General features: G+C 54.1%; 1 protein-coding gene across 1 annotated transcript; it reads left to right on the forward strand.

Moving 5' to 3' along the window:
• Window positions 1–1290: 1290 nt before the first annotated feature.
• C10H16orf96 (chromosome 10 C16orf96 homolog) lies at window positions 1291–24744 on the forward strand. Its single transcript, XM_057488026.1, is given in 17 exon segments — window positions 1291–3355; window positions 3476–4006; window positions 4009–4258; window positions 4261–4722; window positions 6324–6409; window positions 6754–6832; window positions 6835–6863; window positions 10646–10720; window positions 11108–11272; window positions 14989–15107; window positions 18058–18150; window positions 18713–18888; window positions 19005–19094; window positions 23051–23062; window positions 23065–23232; window positions 23303–23413; window positions 23660–24744. Coding segments are annotated over 17 exon segments (3030 nt in total). The 5' UTR covers window positions 1291–3034; the 3' UTR covers window positions 23923–24744.
• Window positions 24745–26047: the final 1303 nt, after the last annotated feature.

A 26047-nucleotide genomic window follows, 5' to 3' on the forward strand; every position in this document is an offset into this window, starting at 1 on the left:
ACAAATTACTCTTTTATTTATCTAATCAATCAGTATTTATTGAGCACCTACCATGTGCTCGTTAGGAGCCATTTGCTGTTGAAAGGAAGATACAATCTACCTTCAGGAATTCATAGAGTAGTGGGAGAATACCACACTAATCAAATAGCCACACAAATGACCATGATGAGCTTGTGAAGGAAAGATAAGAGGAGAAGTACTAAGATTACAGAGTGGGGGCACTTGCCCTAATTGAGAAGGTGGGGAAGGCTTCCCTTGGAAAGTGGTGGCTGAGCTGAGGTCTGAATGATGAGTAGGAGTTTCCTTTCCCAGGTAAAGATGGGGAGGAGAAAGTTTCAGCCAGGAAGACTGCATGTGCAAAGGACCTGTGCCAGAAGGGAGCAAGGACAAAGAGACTAAAGGAAAGTTAATTTGATTATGTATCTGATGAGTGGTTGATAAAAAGAATTCCTACAGTTCAGCAACCACACAACAACAAAAAGCCTGATTAAAAAGTGGGCAAAGGACTTAAGTAAACATTTCTCCAAAGATACAAATGGTCATTAAGCACATGAAAATATGTTCAGCATCACTAATTAGGGAAATGCAAATCAAAAGCACAGTGAGATATCACCTCACACACATTAGGGTGGCTATTATCAGAAAAAACAGAAAATAGCAAGTTCTGGAGAGGATTTGGAGAAACTGGAACCTTTGTGCATTGCTGCGAGAAATACAAAATGATTCAGCACCTGGAAGACGATAAGGCAGTTCCAGAGGGGAAGCCAGGGGCATCTCTAAGAAGGTCAAGTTAGAAGGACCTCCAGGATTCACGCCCGTGGTAGGTCGTTTGGGGAGTTGTTCTGGATTGGGTGCTGTCAGGAAGCAGGGGTCATTCTATGAACAGGCATTTTGATTGATCTCATCTAAAAGGCAGAGGGATGAAGCAGGAACTAAAGCTCTGGTTAGTCAAGAGGCTGCCTTCTTTTTTTTAAAGCCTAGTCACAAACTGTCCTACTTAATCCATAGTATTTATGCAGTGTTTACATAGGTGCAGGAAGAAGTATTTGCACAAGCATAAATTCCCCCTCAGCTAGCCAAGAAGGAATTCAGGGCATCATGCTCTGCAAATGAGTTACATTTCTCCTGCTTTGTTGGAGTGGACATTGTCGTTGACAGCATTTATGGCGTCTGCTAGTCTGAGACAAATTTTGGGTGGCCTTTTCCCATCGTGTTACCCTGCTGCGGGAGCCGCAGCACGCGCATAAAGAGAGGCCATCATCCCTCTGGACGCTTCCCCAGGGTGCCTGTGCTGGCATCCTTTCAGAGGCCTCTGGGTGTCCTTTTCAGGGAAACGTGATCCTCTGGAGGGGCGGTAATTTTAAATATCTGAAAGTGTCCCAAATCATCCTGAATACGTGAGTATATAAGTGAGTGTATAGCAGGTGGGTGTAAGTAAAGTTAGTGAATTGTAAACTTTAAATGGGTGAATTGTATAGTATGGGAATTATATCTCAGAAGAGCTGTTACCAAAAAAAAATAGTATCTGAGTGGGCGCAGACTGAATTGGGGGTACAAGTGCCATACAAGTTGAATCACGACGTTGGTTCATTTTTTTTTTTTTTGCCTTTCGAGGTGGGCACATTCCTTTAGGGGAATTCGTTCTTTCAAAGCAGGCTGGCATGTCTGAAGAGAACCTACTGACTCCTGAAGCACAGACTTCCCAGCATTGGTCCCCACTGTTCCCAAAGAACAGGGCTTTGTGGACGTGGACAGAGTAGCAATGGCCTCAGCAGAAGTATTTGGTGACATGAGGTCAAGAACACGTGATTAAGTGAACAACATCCCTGAAAACATCCTTACGTGAAATTCAGAATGAATCTCCCTGGGCTCTTTCTCCCCTGGCCGTGGTCACTGGTAAGAGTGAGACACCGGGTCAGTTCTGGGAAGGGAATTCTTGCAGTCAGCGCTGGCCTGGCGCTTTACACGTTTATTCCTACATACACCGTCTCCGTGGCACCCTTGTGTGGGAGGTTTCATTTTCCGCTTAGCAGGCAGGGAAGCTGAGACTCAGAAGTTAAGTCACCTGCATGAGGTCACACAGCGGCTGAAAAAGCCACGGGGCCACGTGCATACACCTGAAGTGCAGAGGTGATCCGCTGCCCAGCACCAGCTCTTCTACGGGGACTGAACCCTGAGCTGGGCTCCAGCTGAGCGCCATGTATGTGCAGTGAGTATCGTATGTAGGATCTCTGGGGTGGCCAGGACGGGGCCTCCAGGGTGAAGCGCAGGACCTTCCCTGCAGACTTCCCTAGGAGACCAGATGAGCAGGCTGCCATTTTCTTGTCCAAGAATTGACAAAAGTGGGGCCTGGCCACATGGGGGCCCAAAAGGCCTCCAGTCCCGTGACAGCTGGTTGTGGCCGTGTCTTTAAGGCCTTTAGAGCACTGGGGCCTTGGTGAGCCCTGGGCCAAGGCAGGAGCAGAGCAAGGTTTGGGGAGGGCGTCCTCATCGTGGCCCCCAGTGGGTTAGGCCCTACAGGGCCCCTTCTCACCTTCCACCCCCCTCCAGAAACGGGAGCACCTGTGGGTATTTGGCCTGTGTCCCAAAAACAGCCCAATTTTCAGACTCTTCTCTACAGCCTCTTCTCAAAATCTGGACTTTCCGAACTCCAGGAACTCTCTGTCTTCTGTCCTGATTCTAGAGACTTCCGAGGAGAGAAAAGGACCCTTGAACAAATATGTTTGAGGAAAAAAATGCCTCCTCAGCCCACCTCTTGGAGATTCTTATTGTACTTTTGCCCGGTAAAGGCTCTGAGAAGTCCTGCAGTACAGACACCCATTGAATGTTTTTTAAGCCCAGTATGTCCCAAACCTATATGCCCAGGGATCCCTTTTCCACCCTTACCCACTGGGAAACATTTGCTTTAGAATCTCTCTTCTCTAACTCTTAGACCCCTAGAACTAAGTTCTTGCATTTGAGCTGTGGGAGAAGCAGAGCTGGGACCAGAACCTCGGGGGGTGCTTGGCTTATTTGACAGATGGATGCAGAAGGGATGGACACTGTGTGTGAACATGTGGAAGGGCAGAACCGGGAAATGAGTGCACTGCCACAGGAAGTGGTGAGGGCCTCAGCCCACCCTCCCGCCCCTGCCCCCTTTCTCCAAGCCCAGGGAGCTGGGAAGAGCGCAATCTGGAAAGGCCTATGTATTTCTGTGGAGGGCAGCCACCTGCGGGCATCACACCCTCTAGGTTCACAGCCCTCATTCCCAACCTTCTCCACCCCCCAGATTTCTCTCCAGAACAGGGTACTCACCACCCCGAAAACCGAGGACATAGTACTCTGGAGTGGCCTCCATGAGGCCATGTTCACCCCGGTGAGTGGAGGAGGAGGAAGAGGGGTAGCCGTGGAGGGCCAGGAACAGGGGGAGGTCGTGGGCAGGGTGACCCGAGCTGGCGGGAAGCAGCCCTGACCAGCCCAGCCCTCTGTTCCGCAGGCGACTCCCTCAGAGCAGCTGGAGAATTCTGAGCTACGGCAGGTTTCAGAGGAGCTCACAGCCGCTGACCTCTCCCAGACCACGCAGTATCTTGAAGATTTTGGTCATGTCCAAGTCTTGGAGGCTGCCCATCACCCCGAGCTCCCGGAGACAGTCTGGCATCACCAGGTCCCAGGGCATCTAGAGGAGGAGGAGGAGGAGCCTGCCCAAACAGTGCCATTCACTGGGCCCCGGGAGCCAGGGCAGCCTGAGCCTGGGCCTGGGTGTAGACCCGTGCTGGGGCTGGAGCCCAAGCCCGTGGCTGCTCCGGCGCCTGTGCCAGAGCTGGGGCCCGAGGTGGGGCCCAGTCCAGCAGCTGGGTTCATGCCAGCTCCTTGGCCTGGGTTTAGACCTGGGCCTGCACCTAGACCTGAGCCTGCCCCCAGCCATGAGCCCACACCGCCGGGATTCTGGCCTGAGGCCTCAGGAGGCTGGGCTGCTCCTAGAGGCTTGCCTGGGGCTCCAGCTTGGCCCTTCAGGAGCTTCGGCCACACCCAGCTTGGCCCAGGCCCATCAGGCCCCCTGCCTGCCCAGACCCAGGGCCTCAGATCCCCACCACCGGCCTCAGAGCCCGGCTCGCATGGCCTCCTCCACTGCACTCACAGTCTCACCAGGCAGAGATGAACCGACTCCCGTCTATCTCGGAAAAAGGAGAATATCTCTCCCGCCACGTGACGGCCCCTGAGGATGGGGCCTCTGAGGCTGAGGCCCCCCAGGAAGCACTCCCTAAGGACCCCCGGCCTGCCGGCGGCTGGAAACCACTGCTGCCATTGCAGCTGCTGCCCCCTCGGCAGCCCCGGCAGCCGAGGCCACTGCCAGGGTGATCCAGGATGCCCCTGCTACCAAATTGGCTGCCATTGCGACGACCGTGGCCACACCTGGGCCCTTAGGGGTCTTTGCAGACGTCCTGCACATGGGCCCTTCCCGCAGGGCCGTAGCCTCCGTGGGCTTCACTGGCAGCACCGAAACGGAAGACTTGCCAGAGGTGGATGTTGATGTACCCTCTCTGTATGCTGCTAACTTCCCTCCCGATGTGGCCCTGTCCCAGGCCATACTGGCCACTGAATAGGCTGTGAGTCCCAAAGACAGGAAGGCAGCTGTCAGGTATGCAATGAGCCATATAGCCCAGATGCCTGTTAGACACAACTACCTGCAAGAAGAGTTTGCCCAGCTGTCATCCAACCTGCAGCAGCGCTTGTCCTATCTAGGCAGGCCTTGCCTGGCCCTGGGAAAGGCTGGCAGAGGTTGCAGGCTTCGTGAAGCACCTCCTCTCCTTGGTTTAGCTTCCCCAGCAAAATCTACACTTAACCATTAGCCATTCATTCCTTTGACTTAAGCATTAGCCTCTTGCTAGTCGGTTCTTTTACAGTGAATATACAGTGAGGTCTTATCTCAGGGGAGAGGGGCAGTTAGGGCCCACAGTTGCCACTTAAGGAGGAAAATTGCATGTCAAAATTACTCTTGAAGACTCCCCTTCAGTAGCGCATAAGACGGGCTGTTTTGATGAGTCCAAATCAGCCAGGGTGCCTGATGGCACTGAACATACCCCAGATGAGGCGGTCAGTTTGGGGTTAGGGACAGTTGAGCTAACACACACATCTTTAAGGACACAGCCACACTCTGGGTGGCAGCGGGACGGTAGGCTTATGCTCCCACTTCACGCCCTGAGGGGAGGAGGGGGCAGAATCCCTACTTCGTGGTCCTCAACCTTGAGTTCGCCCCAGCATCCTTGAGGGGCTCGGTAAACCAGGCTCCTGGGCTCCCCCCGCGAAGTTCCTGACTCAGCTGATCTGGGTGGGGTCTGTTTGTCTTTCTAACCCATTCCAGGTGAAGCTGCTAAGCCGGGGAACCCATCATGAGACCCACCACCCTCCCCTCTTGGAATCATGATGCTGCTTTTTGGTTCTCCGCCAAGTACAATAGTTGAATTAATGCAGGTCAGATCCACATGGGGTGCCACCCCCTGATCAGCCATGCTGTTCCGCAAATCTTGAAAAAAAGTAGAACTTCATAGAGCTAAAAAGAACCGTATTGGTATCAGTGAATACTGGTGCACAGCCGAGATTATGAGAGTAATAAATTTAAATTTAAGATGTAAAACCATAATAGCCCAAATTCTGCTTCTGGCTGTCTGCCATTTTTGTTAAGAACTCTAAAGATAGGTTGTGAACATATCTTGGCTGCGATTTCCCACACCTCCTAGCTGTGACCCGAACATCACGTTCTGGCCTCTCATCTGGAACTGGATATAGGGCACTTTTTTTAACCCCTCTCCTTTTTTGTTAAATCTCCCTCTCTGTCTTGTGGTAGGATAATAAACTTCATGTACTCCATAAGTAAGGTATGTCATAGTTTTGCTCAGGGCCATTCCTGGGAGGAAAGTAAATTCCAGAGAGGTTTTCCTAGGCCTGCGGTGTCCAGCACATAACCAGGAGCCCGCGAGTGCTTGAATGGGGCGAGTTGAAGTTCACATGCTAAGTGTGAAGTGCATATCGGCCACTGAATGCTTAGTGCAAAAACAAGAATGTAAAATGCCTCAATATTTTTTTGATCACACTAAAATGATACTATTTTGGATATATGGGGCCAATTAGAATATTTTATTAAAATTAATTTCATCTGCTTCTTTTTAGACTTTCTAAAATATGGCTACTAGAAACTTTTAAATGACCTCAAAGGCCCCCCAGCTCACAGTATCTTTCTTATGGACAGTGCACCTCAGACATCTCCTGCAGAAGCAGGTAGCGCTCTAGACAGAGCATCTTCCCCCATCCCTGCCCCCAATGGCCACCCTCTCCTTTGCTTTCAGCTAATATGGGCACCCCTTCCAAGCTTGGGATGGCAGTGGACATATTGCAGGAAAAGACCGTCGACCTCCAGCCATCCAGGATGAAGGTCAGAGTCCTGGGAGAAAGAGCTTTGGAGAAAATGATGGCTTGAGGCGAGCCGACAGCAGACTCCCTCATCCGGAGCCAGCCAGCTCCTGCCCTGCCGGTGCAGCCCCCACCCTGCAGCTTAGAGGAGGCCGGGGGGCACGCGTGGGCCCAGGAGGCAGCTGCGGCCACGCAGAGGTGGTTCCGGCTGCTGCAGGGGCCCCAGTGGGTGGGCCGCCGTGTGGCTCCCCCACAGGTGTCCCAGGTGGCTGTTGAGATGGCAGGTTGAAGAGCGCTGGTCTGGGACGCTCTTTACAGCCCTCCCCAGCCATGGGAGGCTGAGGCTTCGGTGTCTGCCCCTTTTAGGAGGAGGAACTGGAGAGGATTGGGGGCCACTGAATCGGGATGATGAAGGATCACTACATGGTGCTGGGGAGGGCAGTGGAAAGCTGCAGGCTCACCTGGATGAGCTAAAGGTGCAGACGTCTGAGGACCTGGGGCCAGTGGAGGGTGGGCTACTCATCAGGACGTGCACCCCCTCCCCAAAGGTTTCCCAGATGCACCGAAGGTGGAGGACCCAGGGACGTGTGGCATTTTACGGTGCCTGAATTACACTTCAATTGTAAGTGAACAAATCCCGCCCCCTCACTCCCCACACTCACACGTATACACAAGGGGGCCTGGATGGTGTCCGCCTTGTTGACTGCCCAGTCGGCTGCCCCTAGAACGTGCCTGGCACACAGCAAAGGCTCAAAATAAGCTGAACGAATCAATGAATGAATAGGAGGATTTCTTATGCCAACTGTTCTGTTCCTAACATGTCCCCTAAGCTAGCTGGTTTCCGAGTTTCCAGTGCCACAGGGCCCTTCCTGAATGCAGGGTTGCTGCCGTGAGAGGTGTGGAGGCAGGTACAGAGCACCGCGGGGGCTCATGCGGCCTGCACCTCCGTCTGTGGACCTGAAGGTCCCGACTCGCTGTGCTGGCCTGATGACTCTGGCCTGATGGTCCTCAGGACTAGTTCAGTCTGTGCTTTGTCCTGTCAGAGTCCCCGACCTTTGGAAAAGAGATCAAGGTCATTCCCAGTAGGAGGAGATGACCTTCTCCCAAATTAAAAAGAGGCAAAATCCCAAACAGAAGCACAGGAGATCAGGGCTCTGACCCCAAGTCAGGGAGATGCTGGGGGATGCGTGGGGATATGGGAGGCGAAAGGGGAGGGCACCTCCCTCCTCCCAAGGCAGCCACAGGGTAATCAGGCCAGGACACCACGGGGCAGCTTGGAAGGGAAAAGAACTCATAAAAGGAGACCCAAGTCCTCACCTAAGGGAGGAGGAGGGAGAGCTCCTGGGCCATGTGGGTGAAGGGTTTGTAGGGTCGGAGGCTTAGGTCTTTGCGGGTACCAAGGTCAGGGGCTACATGGTCCCTGCCAGCTCTGGGCCCCCAGTCACTGCTCTTCAAAGGGGCCGGGTTCCCATGCCCCAGGGACATTTAGCGCTCTTTCTCCCCGGAGCCCAGGGCATCTGATGTGCCCAGCCCTCCGCCCCGCTCTGCACAGCAGGGGAAGTGTCCCCGTGTCTGTGGCCACGAAGTTGTCACTTGCTGAAAGAAACTCAAGGGTGAGGCCTGGCCAAGCAATGCCAAAGAGAGCCAGTCAGCCTTTGTCCCCACTTGCTGCCCATCCCGTGTGCCAACAGGAATTAATTGCTTGTAAAGGTTAACCCTGGAATGGGGCTTTGCATACAGCACGTTTCATTAAATATTTCTTAAACGAATGCATGTTGCAAGACCTCAGCAACCCCGTCCAGCCCTCCCCGGAGGGAAACGAGGGAGCATGGATGTGTCGCCCGTTCTGTCATAACATCTGGAATGGCACAGACACACCGCCGTTACTGCTTTACCTGGATGTCCGTGAGGAAATGTGAATGGACAGGGAACCCCAGAAATCCTCTGTTCACTCACTGAGTCACTCGGCCGGTGTTACTGAGCCTCCACTCCGGTGGAAGGTGGGAGCCCACCGTACCGGCGGGCCACGTGCAGCAGCCAGGCGATGCAGCAGTCCGCAGGAGGGACCGCACCCAGGCCCTTCTGTGTTTGGGGAGATGCTCATATTTGTTTGGTTTTAAATGAAGTGTCATTTATGCTTTATAAAATGCCCATATTATGTCACCACCACCCAATCAGGTTGGAAACTTTTCCATTACCTTAGAATGCTCCCCACTAAGAACGCAGCCAGAAAATGAGTGAGAACAGAGCTTCTAATAGACTCTATGGACAATGTTATTTATCCTTTGCCTGTGGACAGAAAGCCAGAGGTTGCATTCCAGAGCCATACTTGGAGCAAACTGTATAATGTAGTCAGAGCTCTGGCTTGGGGCTGGAGAAGACCGATAAGATGCTACTGTGTGGTGGGTGCTATTCTGCCATGAGCATGGCAGACACTGTTTCCAGGCCCCTCCTCAGCTTTGGGAGGGGAGAGGGATCGAGGCCATTTGAAAGAGGAGGCAACAGATCCAGGCAAAGAAACCAGCTGAGCTCACCTGGCTGGAGGTGGCCTGACATGGTAGTTTGGAGTTGGGTAGGCCTGGGTTTGAATCGCCGCCCTGCCACTTACCGGGTGTATCCGTTTCCTGTGGCTGCTGTAGTAAGTGATCACTCCCAGACTGGGAGGCGATACACATGTGCTCTCTCCCAGCTCTGAGGCTAAGAGCCCTGAATCCAGGTGTTGGCTGGGCCTTGCTCTCTCTGAAGGCTCTAGGGGAGGGTCCTTCCCCGCCTCTTCCAGCCTCTGGTGGCTCCAGCTGTTCCTTGGGTGGTGGACACCTCACTGCAACCTCTGCCTATCACGTGGCCTCTTCCTTGTATCTGGTCTTCACATGGCCTCCTTATAAGGATGCCCGTCACTGGATTTAGGGCCCACCCTAATTTAGTATGACCTCATCTTAACTAATTATATTTGCACATACCCTATTTCCAGGTAAGGCCATGCTCATAGGTTTTGGGTGAGCATGAAGTTTGGGGAAGATACTAGTCAATCCTATGTCCAGGTGACCCTGGCAGTGGAAGTCAGAGGATCCTGGCTAACCACTCCTCTTCATTTCTAGATTTTAACTAGAAAGAGCCAAGTGGAGATTTAAGTATTAACATTGTGCCTGATGACTCCAAATGGTCCGAGCCCCCTGCTAATGTGGGGTTGAACAAAGCAGCCTGACTCAAAGCCAAAACAGGAGCTTCCCTCCATAGCTCCACTGACTTTGCGACCCACTTGGGGGCAAGGTGGATGTGATGGAGCTTTGCATTAATCAGAATTATGTTCAACTTTGAATATAAAACACCCAAATAACTGACTTAAACAAAGTGTAAGTGTATTTCTCTTTCACATTCAAGCAACTTAGAGATGGTTGGTCCAGAGCTGGTATAGAACTCCATGCTGTGTGACCCCCATTCACAAAGTCACCTCAAAGTCCAAGATGGCTGCTCCTGCTCCAGTCATTAACTCTGCATTCAAACCAGCAGCAAAAAGGACTCCTACCCACTTCCATTTATGTCCCAGTGGTCACACAGCTATTAGGGAGGCTGTGAAATGTAGTCGTGATTCAGGGGTGCCAGATGCCAACTGAAAGTTGGGGGTTCTGTTCCCAAGGGTGAAAGGGAGACCAGATATGAGGGGAGAAGTAGAAGCCTGCTTCCAGCTTTAGAGACAAAGTGACCGCAGCCTCTGGGGATGTGGTCCAGTACAGGTGGGCTCTTCCCATGCAGGTTAGGTCCTGCTGTGACCAGGAAGGTCCAGCAAGTGGAGAGAGGGTGGAATTCACAGAGGGAGTTGGTCCTCCATAGAGACCTGGGGATGGGGAATAAGGGTTCTCCCGACACTTGGGCACAATGTGTGGCATGTAAGTGCTTGGTTGATGAAGAGCCTGCAGTTCCCAGAGACCCCATTACCCCATTACCACCAGGAGAGGTGAGCGTGCTGGCAACACGTAGAGTGCCAACTCACAGCACCGGCCTGTGCTTCCCTCAGCCAGGTGCGCCTCCCGTCAGCGAAGGCCTAGGACCCGCCTCCAAGGGGGCAGCTCATCCCAGTCCCTTCCCTCCTGATCCAGGCACCCGGAGCCCTGGAGCCCCAGCCTTCAGCTGCCCACCCTACCTGTGGCCCCCCTGGCCCCACTGTCTCTTGCCAGCACATGGCAAGGCTGGTGTGGCAGGTAGACATTATCCCTGGGCTGCTGAGGATGGCTGCTACGCCCTTTGCTTCTGTTTTCAGGTTGTCCGTGCTCAGATAAAAAACCCAGAAATGCACAAGGTGGACAAAAGCGTGATGGAGCAGGAGCTGAAAGAGGTGAGTGAGTAGATTCCTTCTCCGTCCTGCTCCCCCGTGAGCCCTGCTGCCCCCAAGGAACTGGGATCATCCAGCCAAGGCAGAGAAACTTCCAGAGCCTCCCTCCCCCTTTATTCATATAGAAAGGCTGGGGAAGCTTCTCAAAGCTTGTCTCATCAGCTCCTATTTTCAGTGACTCGATTAGCGGCAACTTGTTATGCGAACTTAAAAATCGTGCACAGGAAGACCTTGGCTTAGATCTGACAGTTATGTGTGAGTCAGCCTGGACCCCATGGTTGAACTTAAGCCAAGGCCAGATGTGCAGGGTCCCAAACTAGGAAAAATTAACCAAAGGGTCTGACTGCCCCCCACCAGCACCCCTGCCTTCTGAGTCCCCTCTCCCTCTAGAAGGCTGACAGGAGTGCCCTGGCAGGCAAGGCGAGCAGGGCTGACCTGGAGGCAGTGGCAGTGGGGCTGAGCGAGATGATTCAGGGCCTGCTCTTCAGGGCTGGGGCCCATGAGGAGGGCTGGAGGAAGGCTGAGGAGCGACTGAGTAAGGACCTGAACACCACGGTGAGCGCCCTTGTATTAGTGATCACTTGCTGCATAACAAGTCACCCTGAAATGTAGCAGCTTAAAACAATAAGTGTTCACGGTTTCTGAGGGTCAGGAATTTGGGAGTCACTTAGCTGGGTGGCTCAGGGTCTTCCATGAGGTTGTGGTCAAGAGGTCATCCTGGGCTGCGGCTGTCTGAGGGGCCATCTCCAAGCCGGCACCCTCACATGGCTGTTGACCAGACCCCTCCCTTCCTCATCGCATGGCCTCCTCCCCAGGGCTGCCCGAGTGGCCTCAGCATGGCAGCTGACAGCCGCTAGGGCGAGTGATCTGAGAGAGCAGGACAGAAGCTTAACGTCTCCCGTGACTTAGCCACAGAAGGCACGCTCCACTGTTTCTGTGACACCCTGTTGGCTGCATAGGTCAACCCTGTTCAGTGCGACAGGGGAGCACACACAGGCCTGAATACCAAGAGGTGCAAGGACTCGGGTGTAGAATCAGGCATCTTGGTCCAAGCCTCAGCCCTGGCTGCACAGCAGCGCACCCTGACTTACAGAACCTTTCTGAGCTTCGGTTTCCTCGTCTGTGAAGTGAGGATTTACTCATTCATCAGCTGTGTGTTGGGCCCCTACCATGCTGGTCACTGGGGATATAGCAGAAAAACAGCTGTGGGGCAGGTTGTCTTGGAGACACATTAGTCACAAAAATCATACACAGCCATGCAGACCTACAGCTGGAATAACTACAGTTTATCTACAGAACAGTGGGCCTATTGTTTTTCTCTAATAATTCCATAGCAGGGTGAAATAAACTGGGGACAGAGACTTTAAATTAAGATTCAAGGGACAAAATAACCAGATGTAACACACAAGGAAACTTTGCTTGTTCTGTGGTTCAATTGCTACAGCTCTAAAAATGGGCTGGAAATTACATCAAAGTCAGGAGTTACTGTTTATTGTGTTAGATGTAATAACAGTATTGTGTAAGAAAATGTCCTCATAATTCCTAAAATATTTATGAGAAATGTCATGATTTCTGTAACTGTCTAAGAAATACTCCATCAAAAACAAAAGGCAGATATAGCAACATGTTAATAATTATTAAATTTGGATCATAGATAGATGGGTATTAATTATTCCAGTCTTTTCACTTGTCTGTGTATTTGAAGTTTTTCTTAATTTTCAAATTGTTGTTTTAAGTGATCCTATTCTCTTTGCTTTGCTTTCCTGCCTGTAGTTTTAGTTACGGTAAAATTCACACGACAAAATTAACCATTTAACCATTAACTGTTTTAAAGTGACTAATTCTGTGGTATTTACTACATTCACAGTACTGCGTAAGCACCTTTATCTAGTTCTGAGACATTTTCATCCCCCCACGCCCCCCGAAGGAAACCCAGTACCCATCCTCCCCCCCAGCCCTCAAAACCACCAGTCTGCTTTCTGTGTCTCTGGATTTACCTATTCTGGAAATTTCATGTAGATGGAATCCTATACTCTGTGAATTTTTGTGACTTCTTGCACTTAGCATGTTTCTAAGATTCATCCATGCTGTGGCATGAATCAGAACTTCATTCCTTTTTATGGCTGAAGAAAATTCCATTGAATGGATGCCCCACGTTATGTTTATTTGATCATCGTTGATGGGCACTTGGGTTATTTTCATCTTTTGACTCCTGTGAATAATGCTGCTGTGAACATTCATGTACAACTTTTCGTTTGAACACCTGTTTTCAGTTCTATTGGGTAGATACTCAGGGGTGGAATTGCTGGGTCACATGGCAATTCTGTATTTAACTTTCTGTAGGGATGATTTATTGTGTTGTCTGCAGTGAGCTCTCAAATGGTTCAGAAAACAAATACACACACACACATACAGATAAAGAAAACATGGCAAAAAAAGTTTAAACATTGGTAAATTTAAGTGGATATGTGAGTGTCTTTTAGACTATTCTTATAACTTTTCTAAAGGTTTTAAAGTTTTCAAAATAAAAAGTCGGGTAAATAATCTTCCTGGGACGTAGTACACATCCTGTTGGTGGCTAGGTCGTGCTGGCAGGGGGTCCCTTCAGCGATGACGCGGACTCATCAGGGCCCAGCAGTGCTAGCCTGGCACCACCAGCATAAAGGCATGTTCTCTCCTTATGAGATGCAAGTGATTTGGGGGGGACTCTTTGGCACCCAAGAATGTCCATTGCCTCACTGGCCATCCTGGTAATTTCCTTATAAATTGAGGATTGTTGCCTGAACCAGCTATTTCACAAAGTTTGCAAAATGATGATTTTTCTAACCCTAGCATTGCTTCTCTATTTATGAGCTAGAAATCCCTCATCAAGTTGAGCTGACTGCCATGAAATAGGGTTCTTGCAGGAAATACAGGAACAATGGTGAACTATTCCCATTAATTACCAGTTTTCAGGGTAAGATATTGGTGTAACAGCCACCTCCAATACATGGTGGCAAACGAGCGTTTCTATTATTTTCTGATTTCTTTTTTGTGTCACTCTGAATTATTTTTTTATGTACTCAATTCAGTCAATCGATTAAGTTACTATTTATTTTGTCACTCACGTGGTCTCATCTTTGGCCTGCAGGCTGGTTTCTGAGCCCTTTAACTTGACCCTCTGTCTCAGATAGCTATCTTGCTTTCTTAAATGACCAAGGTATTCCAGGCCATCTTCAGCATCTCCTTCCTCAGACCTGAATCAGCCATTTCTCTATGGAGTCTCGGTTCCTTTTAGTGAGGAATGGTATTTAGAGACCAAAATCTGGGTGCTGGAAGGAACACTTTAAAAACTCAAAAAGTCCCACTGTGGCGAACAGGCTGGCTAGTAGCTTCTCAGAAAGTCAGATCTAGAGTCACTGTACAGCCCAGCACTTCTCCTTGGGATCTACACAAGAGAAATGAGAACAGGTCCACACAAAAACCTGCACACAGAAGTACACAGCAACATTCTTCGTTATTGCCAAAAGGTGGGAACAGCCCAGTGTCCATCCACAGATGAATGGATGAACACAATGCAGTCACTCTGTGCAGTGGAATATTACTGAGCCATACAGAGGAATGGAGCACTGACACATGCTTCAACCTGGATGAACCGCAGAAACATTGTGCTCAGTGAAAGAAGCCAGTCACAAATGGCCATGTATTGTATGATTCCGTGTATGTGAAATGTCCAGAAAGGCAAGTCCGTAGAGGCAGAAAGTAGTTAGTGGTTGTCTCATCTGGGGGTTTGGTGGGAAATGAGGGGGGCCTGCAATGGGTATGAGGTTTCTTTTGAGATTGGTAAAAATATTCCCAAATTGATTGTGGTGATGGTTGCATAACTGAATATACTAAAAGCTACTGCATGTATACATGACGCTCAGTAAGTATGTGTTGAATCTGTGACCGTCGGGTGTCTGGGGACGACTGGGAGAAGCGTTTCTCGGGCCCGCAGGCCTGCAGTTGGGCAGTAGAGCTGGTTTTATGTCTTGGAGGTGGTAACTCATGGTGTTTCTTGGCTGTGGCTGCTGGGAAGCTCACTGTGCAGCCCTCCTCTAGCGGTCGCTTGCGTTAGGGGTATGAACCTTAACCCAAGCTTTGTCATTTCCCTTTCCTGGGCCACCACCCTTTTTTCGTTTAATCTTGCTTTACTCTATGCCATTTGGCAGGTTGCTGCAGATCCTTATCTGGAGCGAGGCAAGATGTGAAATAATGGACTAAACGCTTTCCTTCCCTTCGGCGGTCTGCAGCTGGTCCCCAGTGATTTGGATGGCCTGAAGAAAGATGTGAATGAGGTGCGGAAAATGGTCAGGAAGCTCCTGATGGAAGGCTTCCGATTTGACCCCGACAGCGCTGCAGGCCTTCGGAAGTAGGCCTGAAGGTCTCCCGGGCAGACATGTAGCTTGAAGAGGCTGGCGAGACCCTCTCTCCAGAGAGGGGAATTCCAGTGGCTTCTGGGAGGAAGGATTCCAGGCCTATAGACCTGGGGAGAGGGGGTGGCATTCCACAGCGTGGGGGTGGGGGTTGAGATGGGGCTGAGGGCACCCAGGGCTCAGAGGTGGGCAGCTCTGGCCTTGGTGGGCAGAGGGGACTCCAGGAGAATGTCTGCTCCCAAGCCACTTTGGCACAAATGAGGAAACAGGCTCAGAGAGGGCAGGGGCCATGCCAGGCTGCAGAGCGGGCCTGGGCGGTCTGAGACAGGAGGCAATCCCCCACCCCACGCAAACAGAACGACAGGCAGAGGAGTGTGATGTTGCAAGGGTGGGAGCTCCTGCCTTCAGAGCAACCCGCAAATGTCCACTGTGCAGGCTAGCTTCCCAGGAGACCCCTGGTTTTAAAGACCCTGTTGTGTTTGGGGTAGAGAGAAACTGCATACGCTTTTAGCCCCTTCCTCTGAGCTGAGCTGAGCTGGGCCAGGCCAGCGGTAGGACTTGGGGGTGTCCTGGCCCTGAGGCACGGACGACAGGCCTGCGGCCTCCCCCAAGCACTGCCTGGGGCTGGACGGCCTCGTAGGGCCTGGCCCTGTGCAGCCAACAGCTGGATGTCTTCCAGGAAACTGAGCCGGCGAAGTGCCTCTCCTGCCTCCGGCCCGCGGAGATGACGGCCGGCCCGTGAGTACGACCGCCAGGGGGCGCCCGCCTCTCTCCTGGCCCCCGTCCCTTCCCGGCCCAACCCCGGGAGCCTGCGGGCTCTAGACCCGGTGTTCAGATGCGCATCCTTTGTAAGGGGTACTGGCTCCGCTCCCCTCCCCAGCCCTGTCTGGTGCCCTCCAAGTCCCGGGGACAGGGTCAGCTCCAGAAGGAAATGGATGGAAGGAAACTGGGGGAAAAGCTGAATTTTGTGGGACTTCCTCATGCATACTTTTCTAATCGAATACTTTTTTATTGAAGTGAAATTCACATAACATAAAATCAACCATTTTAAAGCGTACAGTTCAGTGACTTTTATTTCTTTCACAATGATGTGCAACCATCACCTCTAATTCCAAGACATCTTCGTCTCCCCATAGGGAACCCCAGACCCGCCGACTGTCACCCCCATTGCTCCCTCCCCTCCAGTCCCACACAACCATACTTTCTGTCTCTATCGATTTGCCTGTTCTGAACATTTCATGTAATAGAATCACAAAACATGTGGTTCTCTGTGTCTGGCTTCTTTCCCTGGCCATCACGTTTTCAAGGTTCCCTCACACTGTAGTGTGTGTCAGGCTTCCTTCCACTTTATGGTTGAATAAACCCTGGGGTGGACAGGCCGCATGTTCTTTATTCATCTGTATGTTGATGGACACACGGGTTGCTCCCACCGTTTTGCCTTTGTGATTACTGCTGCTGTGGACGTGTGTGTACATGCGTTTGTCTGAACGCCTGTTTTGAATTCTGGGTGTAAATGTAGGAGTAGCAGGTTTGGGTTACATGGTAACAAGCGCGTTACATGGTAAGTCTATGGTTAACTTTTGGAGGGGCCACCAAACAAGACTCTTAAAGTGGTTTGAGAGCCAGGCTCTTGGGGTGCCCACTTCCCCGCGGGGCGAGCCGGCGCCTGATGACCTGTGGTGCCTCCACCCTACCTGAGTCCATGTTCGAGAAGGGGCTTTGGAGCTATAGGCAGAGTTTTTCTTTCAAACCACAAATATCTAGTTGCAGCATCATTTATAATATTTAAAAAAAGAGAGAGAAGTAAAAAGGAAACCACCTGAAGTGCTAAGTGAGTCGCAGCACATTCACACCAGCCCGCGCAGTCACGTTGGAGGAGAGCGCCCTGCGGGGCAGCGCCTGAGACTGGGGGCGCGTTCTCTCTCTCTGGCTGAGCCGCCCCGCGCAGCAGCCCAGGCCACCTAGGGCTCTCGAGCGCTTTTAAGAGGGCTGATGTGATCGAGAAACTGTATTTTAAATTTAATTTAAATGTAAATTTAAATTGCCATGTGGCCGGTGGCTCCTGTACTGGACGGCACCGTCATGGAAGAGTATTTAATGACTGAAAAAAATGTTTACAGTAACTTAAATGAAAAAATCAAGAAGTCTGCTATGATCCTAAAATACTTAAGGAAATATGTAAATATGGAAAATTACTAGGACACATATCAAAATATTTGTCCTGTGGTTACAGTGCTTTTTTTTTTACTTATTTTTATTAAGGTATGATCGATATACACTCTTATGAAGGTTTCACATGATACAGTGCTTTTTAAAAGTTGTACTTTTCTGTACTTTCAAGTGGACAATCAATGTGTATTACTTTATGATTTTATTGTGGCTGAAATGATACAGTAAAGTATGTAAATGTTCATTGTACAATCTGGTGAATTTTTACATGTATACACACCTTTGTAACCACCGCTCAGATGAAGATGTAGATAGTTGCAGCTCCTCAGATGGCTGATGTTTTATTTTTATTTTTTTATTGAGGTAAAATACACATAACATAACCATTTGAGAGTGAACAGGCCAGCGGCGTTCTGGTTCACTGACAGTGCTGTGCAGCTGCCATCTCTCTCTGGTGCTGGAACATCTGCCACCCCAGAAGGAGCCCAGTACTCATGAGCACGCGCTCCCCGTTCTCCCTCCCCCAGCCCCTGGCAACCTCCAATCTGCATCCTGTTTCTAGGATTTATCTATTCTGGTTTCACTCTTATAATCAGAACAATTGTTCTTTATGACTTAACAAAGATCCTCACGGCTGCTCAGAGCCCCTGCATGGAGCCCAGTGCTGTGGACAGCTCTGGATAGAAAGTGAGTTTGAGGGCAGGCTTCCTGGAGGAGGAGGGAGCCTGGCAGCCTCCCTTGGCCCCGTGCACCTCCCACATAGCTCTTGTCCAACAGGCACCTTACCACCATCCGCAAGGCCCACCTGCTGTTGAGGCTGCAGCCAGCCAGTGCCCACAGCTATGAGTACCTACAAGGGCAGAAGGTAAGGTGAGCAGCTGGGGGCTGCCCTATGGAGCTGCCCAGGGGCTCAGGGGCCCTACAGAGATGTAAACCCTGGTCCCAGGCCCCAAGACTTCCCAGGGCATTGCCAGCCTTCTGCAAGGGAGGCCTTCCAGGAGGTCACTAGCCCAGCATTGTGGCATCTGTTGTAAGCCAAGAACTGTTAGGGAGGGTCTCTCATCTAAATCTTACAACCCCTGCTTCCCCCTGGAGGAAGGAAGGAATGACCAGCCTCAGCGAGGCTGCTGTGCAGGACACCCCCACCTTCCCTCACCTGACTCCTTGACATCAGGAGGTCAAGAGCATGCACTTGGCTGGCCAGGCCAGGGCTCCGGGGGTGGCTGAGGTCCCAGGGAACACAGGCCTCGGTTGGTTCCCTGGGCCCCAGCCGCCTGCCTGTTTGCAGCCCACAGGCCTGCGCAGCAGTGCAACCCGAACTTAAGCTGGAAGAAGCTCCAGCCTTCCTTCACCACTGGCCAGGCCCTTGGGCCTGACCCCAGGCTGCTCTGGGGCTCGGGGGGCGGCTGCTGACCCCCCTGCCCTGTCCCAGGGAACAGCAGCAGCTGCAGGTCCAGGACCTCGGACACCAGGAGGGGAGCCGGGACTCGCCGAGCCCCCAGCCAGACGAGGGTGATGGCCCTGGAAGCGACCTTAAGTTCAAGTCATACAACTTGTCAATGCTCTGCCCACACGGGGATCCCAAATGGTTGGATTATGACACTATGAGTCTGGCAGCAGCCCGGGCAGCGGGCCGCCCTGGGGAGGCCGTGCTGTCTGCTGGGCCTCTGTGCTAGGGAGGCGGCCGAGGACACTTCTGACCTGGGGTCTGGGCTGCCCAGCAGGCTGAGGTGTGGATGGGATCCTGTACAAGGGCCGAATGACCAACCAGGACATGGCGTGGCCTGTGACCAGTGTGGAGAAGGAGCTGGCAGGTGAGTGGCATCGCGCCTTCCTGGGCATCCCTGCCCCCGATTTACTGGGCAGCATGAGGAGATATGGGCAGGGCTCTGACTGGTTCATTGGTCCTCACGCTGCTGCCTGCAAAGTAGGATCCTCCTGTATGCCAGGTGCAGCACCAGGCACCGGGGGGGGGGGCAGCAGGGAGCAGAAACGATGTGCTGTGTGTGCCCCTGGGATCTTCACACAAGCAGAAGCAGACTGAGCAAATGATCTGACGGAGGATCTGTGGCTACGGACAGCAATGGAAAGCCGAGCCGCAGGGAGGGCCCTGGCGCTAGCACGGCTTGCGGGGAAGGGTACTGCCGAGGGAGGGCTGTCCCGTGGCCTTCCCAAAGGAGGACGCTGGGTGTGAGGGAGAGTGGCGGCGAGGATGCTAGTCCAGGAGAGGGCTGGACACCTCCCTGCGGCCTCTGACGAGGGAGTAGGAGCTGCCTGGGTGAGGGGTCATGGGGGTGGTCTGGGAGCCCCAAAGCGGCCGGAGGGTTAACTCCCACCTTGCGTATGCCTCCTCGCCCCGCTCTGCCCCCACCGACTTGAGAACTAAACACTAGACACGAAAGAAAAGGAAGGGGACCGTTTATTGAGTGTGCCAGACAGAGGAAGCACCCTGGGGCTGCCACAACCAGCCACCGCAGACGGGCTCCGGGTCGCGGAGATGCGCGGTCCCCAGTCCAGGACGCCGCAGGACCGTCCTCCCACCAGGGCGCGGTGGGGGGGTCCCTCCAGCCTCTGCCTCCATCTCCACGCGGTCTTCTCTTTGGTCTCAAGGATGCTGACCGTGGGATTTAGGGCCCAGCTTACCTCAAGATGAGCTCATCTCAAGAAGCTTGTTACTTACACCTGCAAAGGCCCTTTCTCCAAAGAAGCACACTCACAGGTTCAGGGGACGTATCTTTTTTGGGGCCATCATTCAACCCACTGCAGGCCCCTGCCCTGGCCCAGGAGGCAGGACACCCTCTTGAGCCCCACATCGCCCGGGGCATGGATATGCCTGTGCAGCACTCACAGGCTCCTGGACGAGGCTTGGCGGCTCCAGGTCCCTGGCAGTGGATGTGCTTGGACGGGGGTCAGACTGGGCTTCAGGGGTCTCCGGGCAGGAGAATAACAGTGGCTAATACGTCATGAGCCCTGGCTTCTTGCCAGGCGCTGCCCCCTTCCACCTTGCAACAGCCCCGGGAGGCCTCACAGAAATGAGCAGGTGAGGGCCGTGTGCCTGGGGCAGGGGCCCTCATCCCCACTTACCCACCAGATAGGGTCCCTATCCACCCACCTCCCCGAGGGCTGTCACCCAGAGGGAGACCCCCTCCATGGCGTATCCATTCTCAAGCCTGTGCCGCGAAGCCAGATGCCTCGCCCGCTTTATCCTGCACGAGGGTGGCAACATTGAACTATTGGAAACCCGCCTGTGGCCAGATCTTTTGACCAATTTGCTCTTATTGCTCATTTGTTTCCTCAAAAGAACATTCTAATCCCAAACAGACTCAATATCTAAACCTAAACTGAGCTCCACCCGGGTCCTGCCGGGTCCCCAGTGCATTCATCTGTTCACACCACTGTGCGCACGCGCCCTGCCGAGCACCGGGGCCACTGAGGGGCATCTGGCCAGCCTGTGCCCTCTGGATGCCTGCACTGTGGTCAGGAGCTCAGGCAGGCAGAGGAACGCCTGCCCCAGCGAGCAGTGCCCCCAGCAGGAGGGGGATAGCTGTGCTGAGGCTGGTGGTCCACCTGCTGGGCTTTCAGACAATCCCGGTGGAAGGAAGGCCAAGTACAGGCAGGACTCGGGCAGGGGGAGGAGGCGCCTCGTTGCCGGCTAGGCCTTCACAGGCGCTGGGGGAACTGCCCAGGCTGCTCCCCAGCTCTGACCCAGTAGGTGTGAGTTTCCTGTGGCTGTTGTAACAAGTTACCGCAAACTGAGTGGCTTAAAACCCAAATTTGTTTCATCTTGGTTCTGAAGATTAGAAATCCAAAATGGGTCTTACAAGGCTAAAATCAAGGTGTCAGTAGGGCCAGTTCCTTCTGAGGAGCCAGGGGAGGATCCCCTCCCTTGCCATTCCCACCTTCCAGAGGCGTCCTGCATTCCTGGTCCCGGGGGCCCTCGCCCACCTGCAGAGCACAGCCCTCCCACCTCTGTTTCCATCGTGGCCTCTGACCCTCAGCCTCCCTCCCGAGGACCCCTGCGGCTGCCTTGGGCCACCCAGACACTCCAGGACCGCCTCCCCGGGTCGAGATCCTTCACCTGATCACAGCCATGTAAGCGGAATGGTCACAGGTCTCCCCACTTCTGGGCCTCTGCGCACACCGTGTGCTATCCTGGAAACCCCGAGAACCCTCCTCATCTGCCAGGGCTTACGTGTCCCCTCCCGTTGGGAGCCTCCCGGCTCCTCTGCTTCTGGCTTCCGCACAGGTGGGAAAGCCACGGAGTAGAACCCAGGAGGAGCAGGTGTGGGCGTCAGGTGGCAACTTCAGGTTTGAACCTGTGGAGTCCAAGGTGTCTATGGGACTCCAGGCAGAGTGCTGGGGCAGAGCTGGGTCCCCAGCCACACCGGGTCTCAGTTTTGAACCTGTGCCCTGGGCCTCCGGGCCGCCCCATGGAGGAAAGCAATGTGACAGTTTACTTGTCAGCTGGTTGGCAGGTCCTGACCTGTGCCCCAGGCCAGCCCAGCCCAGTGGGGAACTTCTGAGCAAACACTGCCAGCAAATGGCCAGGCCCCTGTCATTGGTGGGATGTGCCAAAGGCCCCCAAGGCACTGCCACGGGGCTTGGGCCCTTCTGCCGGTCATTCCCCGGCCCTGGGTGGTGCCAGGGTGTTTGAGATGCCATTGGAGAGACCGGACAGTCAAAGTAAAGTCGCTGCCCCTTAGAGTTTTCACTCCGTAAGGGATGTTAAATGTAAATAAATAAATTCAGCAAGTGAGTAGATGAAACATGGAAATGGGGAAGGGAATGGCCAGCAAGCGGGGGAGCCCCTGTCCAGCAGGCGGGCTGAAGGATGCTGGGGGGGGCAGTTCAGGTGGGGACCGTCAGGAGACGGCCAGGGAAGGGGCAGCCGGGTGTCCCCGCGGGAAGGAGCTTGCTGCCCCCAACACCGTCCCCAGGCGCCAGGCGCGCCCTTCCTCCCGGACCCCTGCACCTGCTCAGCTGCCTGCGACTCCCTCCCTCCCTCCCTCTAGCCACATTTTCAAGGCAGCTTTTCCCAGGAGTTCCCCTTCTTCTTGTGCAGAGTGGCCTTTAGAATGGGTGGCCAGTCGTGGGGGTTCTTAGCTGGATGGGGAGAAGGGGGATGTCTTGGGTTCAAAAGCAAAGGAATGGGGCTGACCCCAAAAGACCACATACTGTGTGATCCCCCTTCTGTGAAATGTCTGGAAGAAGCGGATCACGGAGACAGAAAGCAGAGGAGCAGCAGCCAGGGGCTGGGCGGGTGGGGATCGGGGAGTGGCTGCTTTGTGGGGACAGGGTCTCCTTCAGGGGGGTGAATATGTTCTAGAACTAGATACAGGGGGTGGTCGCACAACCTTGTGAATGAACTTAATGCCACTGAACTGTGCACTTCAAATAGTTAACGTTATGTGACTTTTATCTCCAAAAAAATATATGCACACACAAAAGATGAGGATGGGAAGCGGGGTGGCCTGCCCCAGGGGGAGTATCTAAAGAGCAGCCAGACAGGCAGCCTGTGACGGTCCCATACCTCATCATGCTAAAATAACATCTCTGGCCTTGAGTTACTTTGAAAAAGCCTTTTCTAATCCCTTTGTCTTGAGAAGCTCTAGACTCTTGGAAGGCAGGGAAGGGTGAACGCGGGGGTGGGGACTGGGGAACAGCAGGTGCCACAAGAGTGAAATAGCCTTTGCAGGGGCCAGAGGACAGGACGGCGGCTCCGGGGTGGAGGAGCACCCACCCACTCCTGTCTCTCCCCTTTTCTGCTAAGCTGTGAAGGTTCCACACCCCCCACTCGAAACCTGTATGACCGGGAGCACCCAAGCGCCCAGTTTGGCGTCATCTACCCCTGTGAGTACCTGCCCCCACTTGGGTACTGGCATGTCTCGGGGGCCCCCAGTCCCAGCCTGGGCTCTCCTGCCCCACCTCATCCATCACTGACCTGCCCAGCCTGTGCCGGGGACTGAGAAGGCCCCTGAGGGGGTCCCCTCTCAGCACCCGGCTCCTTGGCTGGGGCTCTCAGCCATCCTGGGCTCCTGCCCCACTCTTCAGCGGGGCTTCCTGGCTTGGGAGCTGTCCCCGGGGGCCCAGCCTGGCGTCTGTACCCCAGTGTCCAGCCGGCTGCAGGGGTGGGGTAAGGGAGCCGCTCGTTCCCTGGGACCCTCTGCCAGCGTCCCTGAGCCGTGCTGGGGGCACTGAGCTCAGGACTCCTGTCCACATCGCCGCACTTCACCACGCTAGGGTCAGAGCTGGGACCTGAGCCCGACCCCGATCCCAGCCCCTGCCCTCCCAGGTCTGCCCACTTCAGCATCTACTCCTGGTGTCATCTATCCTGGGCCACCCCCCCCCCGGAGGTTCAGTGTGCCTGGGACAGGGTGAGCCGCCAGGCTTGGGGCTTCTCCTCTCCCTGGGGCGGGTGACCCTGTCAGGCCAGCCCCTCCCCAGAATGTCCTTGGTGCCCTTCCAGCCCTGCATCCCCATGCCAGCATCTGCTCAGCCACCTCAAGAGCCCCCACCACGATGCCAGCTTGGCCTCCATCTCTGTCACCCCTGCCACTACTGCCACCACTGATGCCCTCTGTGCGAGATCCCCAGCTGGCCCCCAGGGCCACCAGGCAGCCACGGCCTCAGCACGAGTCCTGAGCCAGCACACAGCCCTCCGAGGAGCCCAGCAGCCCGGGAGCCGCGAGCCCTGCGTCCCATCACTCGCCCGTCTCTGGCTGCCCCTTCGCTCCCATACCTGCCAAGCCCTGGCCCTCAGCCTGGCCTGGGGAAGCTGCAGGGGCCCTGGGCCTGGGGGACGGGTTTCTAGGAGGGACTCATTTTGACCCAATGGCTGCTTATAATATACATATAAATATAACACATCCTTCTTATCCTTTCTTTCATGGAGAACACAGCCTATAGATTGAATTTCCACTAAGCCAATTTAATTTCTTGACCAGTTTGCAGTACAACAATTCAGGCGGTTTTAAAAACAGTCACTTAACTTTTTATTTTGCTGGTGATTTCATCAGGATCAGTTCCAATCCCAGCTACTGCCGCTGCACATTCTCCTTGGGGGCCATCGTTTCCAACCAAGATCAGCTTCCTCATGGGGACCAGATCTCACGGCCTGCGTCCTTTGTGAGCGTCGAGCCTTTCCACCAGCAATCACCGTCACGAGTCGGGTATTTTGAGCGTGACCGTTTATCCCCACCTCCCGGCACACCCCGGGGGAACTGGAGCCGGGCCCTGGGACTCCCCCGGACGGCTCTGCCCCCCTCTCGGCCTCGCAGCTCCTCCCCTCCTGCTCCCCGGCTCTGTCCAGCGATCTCTCCTTTCTGCACCTCTGACACTTCTCTCACATTTCAGAAAGACTAAAAAAACTTTTGCATGGTTTTGGGGAATGACCCCCCTCCCCACAACACCCAGCAGAAGCCCCTGGGACAGCAGAGCAAGTCGGGGAGCTGGGAGCGGGGTGGGCTGTCCGGGGGGGGGCGCAGGCCGCCGGCACAGAAGAGGATCCCGTCGACCTCGCAGCCATCGGTCCGGGAACGCCGCCCGCCCCCATCCTAAGGGTCCCCTGGTCCCTCCCCCAGCCCCTCGCCTGTCACCACTGCCACGCTGACTTCTCTTTCCTTTCTTCAAGGACTGCATCCGAACGAGGCCAAGCTCTTCCTGACCCAGGGGATGGTGTCCATCCTGCCTTGGGGGGCACTGGCCGGCACAATCCTGGCCCCGGGCTCTACCCCCATATGACAGATGAGTATTTGCGGCAGCTTCTCCCCAGAATAAAATCTCTTACTGTTCTGCCTGTGGATGAGAGTGCCTGGCCCTGGGCCCTCTGCGGAGGGTGGCCTCGCCTGCCCCACGTGCTGGGCGGACCTGTGGGTCTGTCCTCGGGCCACCACCCCAGGTCAGCCTCCCAGAACCACATGGCTGAGTCTCAATAGAGAATCACAAGCCCCCCCTCCACCAACACATTTCCTCCTGTGACCGAGTGCTCCGAGCTGTCCCAGGCCCGTGCAGTGGGCGGGTCAGGGGTCATGGGCAGGGATGATGGTGTGACTTGCCAGGATCGCACAGTGCGGCCTCAGATCTGCGGCCCCCTACCCAGGATGCTGCGTGCTGTGTGCAGATATAAGGACCCTGACTCCCATCACCCCGTCTCCCCTCCGCCCGATGTGGGACAGGGCTCAGGCAAATGGGGAGGCTGCTCCTGGGGAAGCACCCCATGCCAGGTGTGGGCAGGCTTGGGGGGTGGGGCCGCACTATGTCCCAGCAGCCCGACACATGGGCACCCCTGGACACCAGGTGGCACTCTCTGTATGGCGACTATCAATCCCCACTTGGCCCACAAAGCTGCCTTCCAGCCACGTCTGAGGTTTACCAATGAATCCACAATCCCACGAATCTGAGCTTGAGTTGGTGCCTGAAGCCTAGGGAAGGTGAGTTTGGCCCAGGTGTGTCCCTGGGTAGCCATTTGCATCTCCTAGGTGCTTTGGAAGGGGGGAACTGCAGGCCCAGCTGCAGCCTGAGGATGGTCCTGCCCCCATGGGGATTGGGGGGCAGGCCAGCTTTGGCCTGGTTCCGGGTGGGAGCTGCAGGCAGAATCCCTGCCAAGGGCAGTGGCAGTCTCCCCCTTCCCAGTCCCGCCCCCAGGAGGTGCAGGACCTGCAAGCACTGGACACTGGCTGGGAGGGGCAGGGGAAGGTGCTTAGGGGGCAAACAGAACCAGGGATGGTCAGCAGGGTGGGCAGCTCAGGAGCTGCGTGCCAGCCTCCTC

This window comes from Manis pentadactyla, chromosome 10 (assembly GCF_030020395.1).
Source record: "Manis pentadactyla isolate mManPen7 chromosome 10, mManPen7.hap1, whole genome shotgun sequence".
NCBI classification, from domain to species: Eukaryota; Metazoa; Chordata; class Mammalia; order Pholidota; family Manidae; genus Manis; species Manis pentadactyla.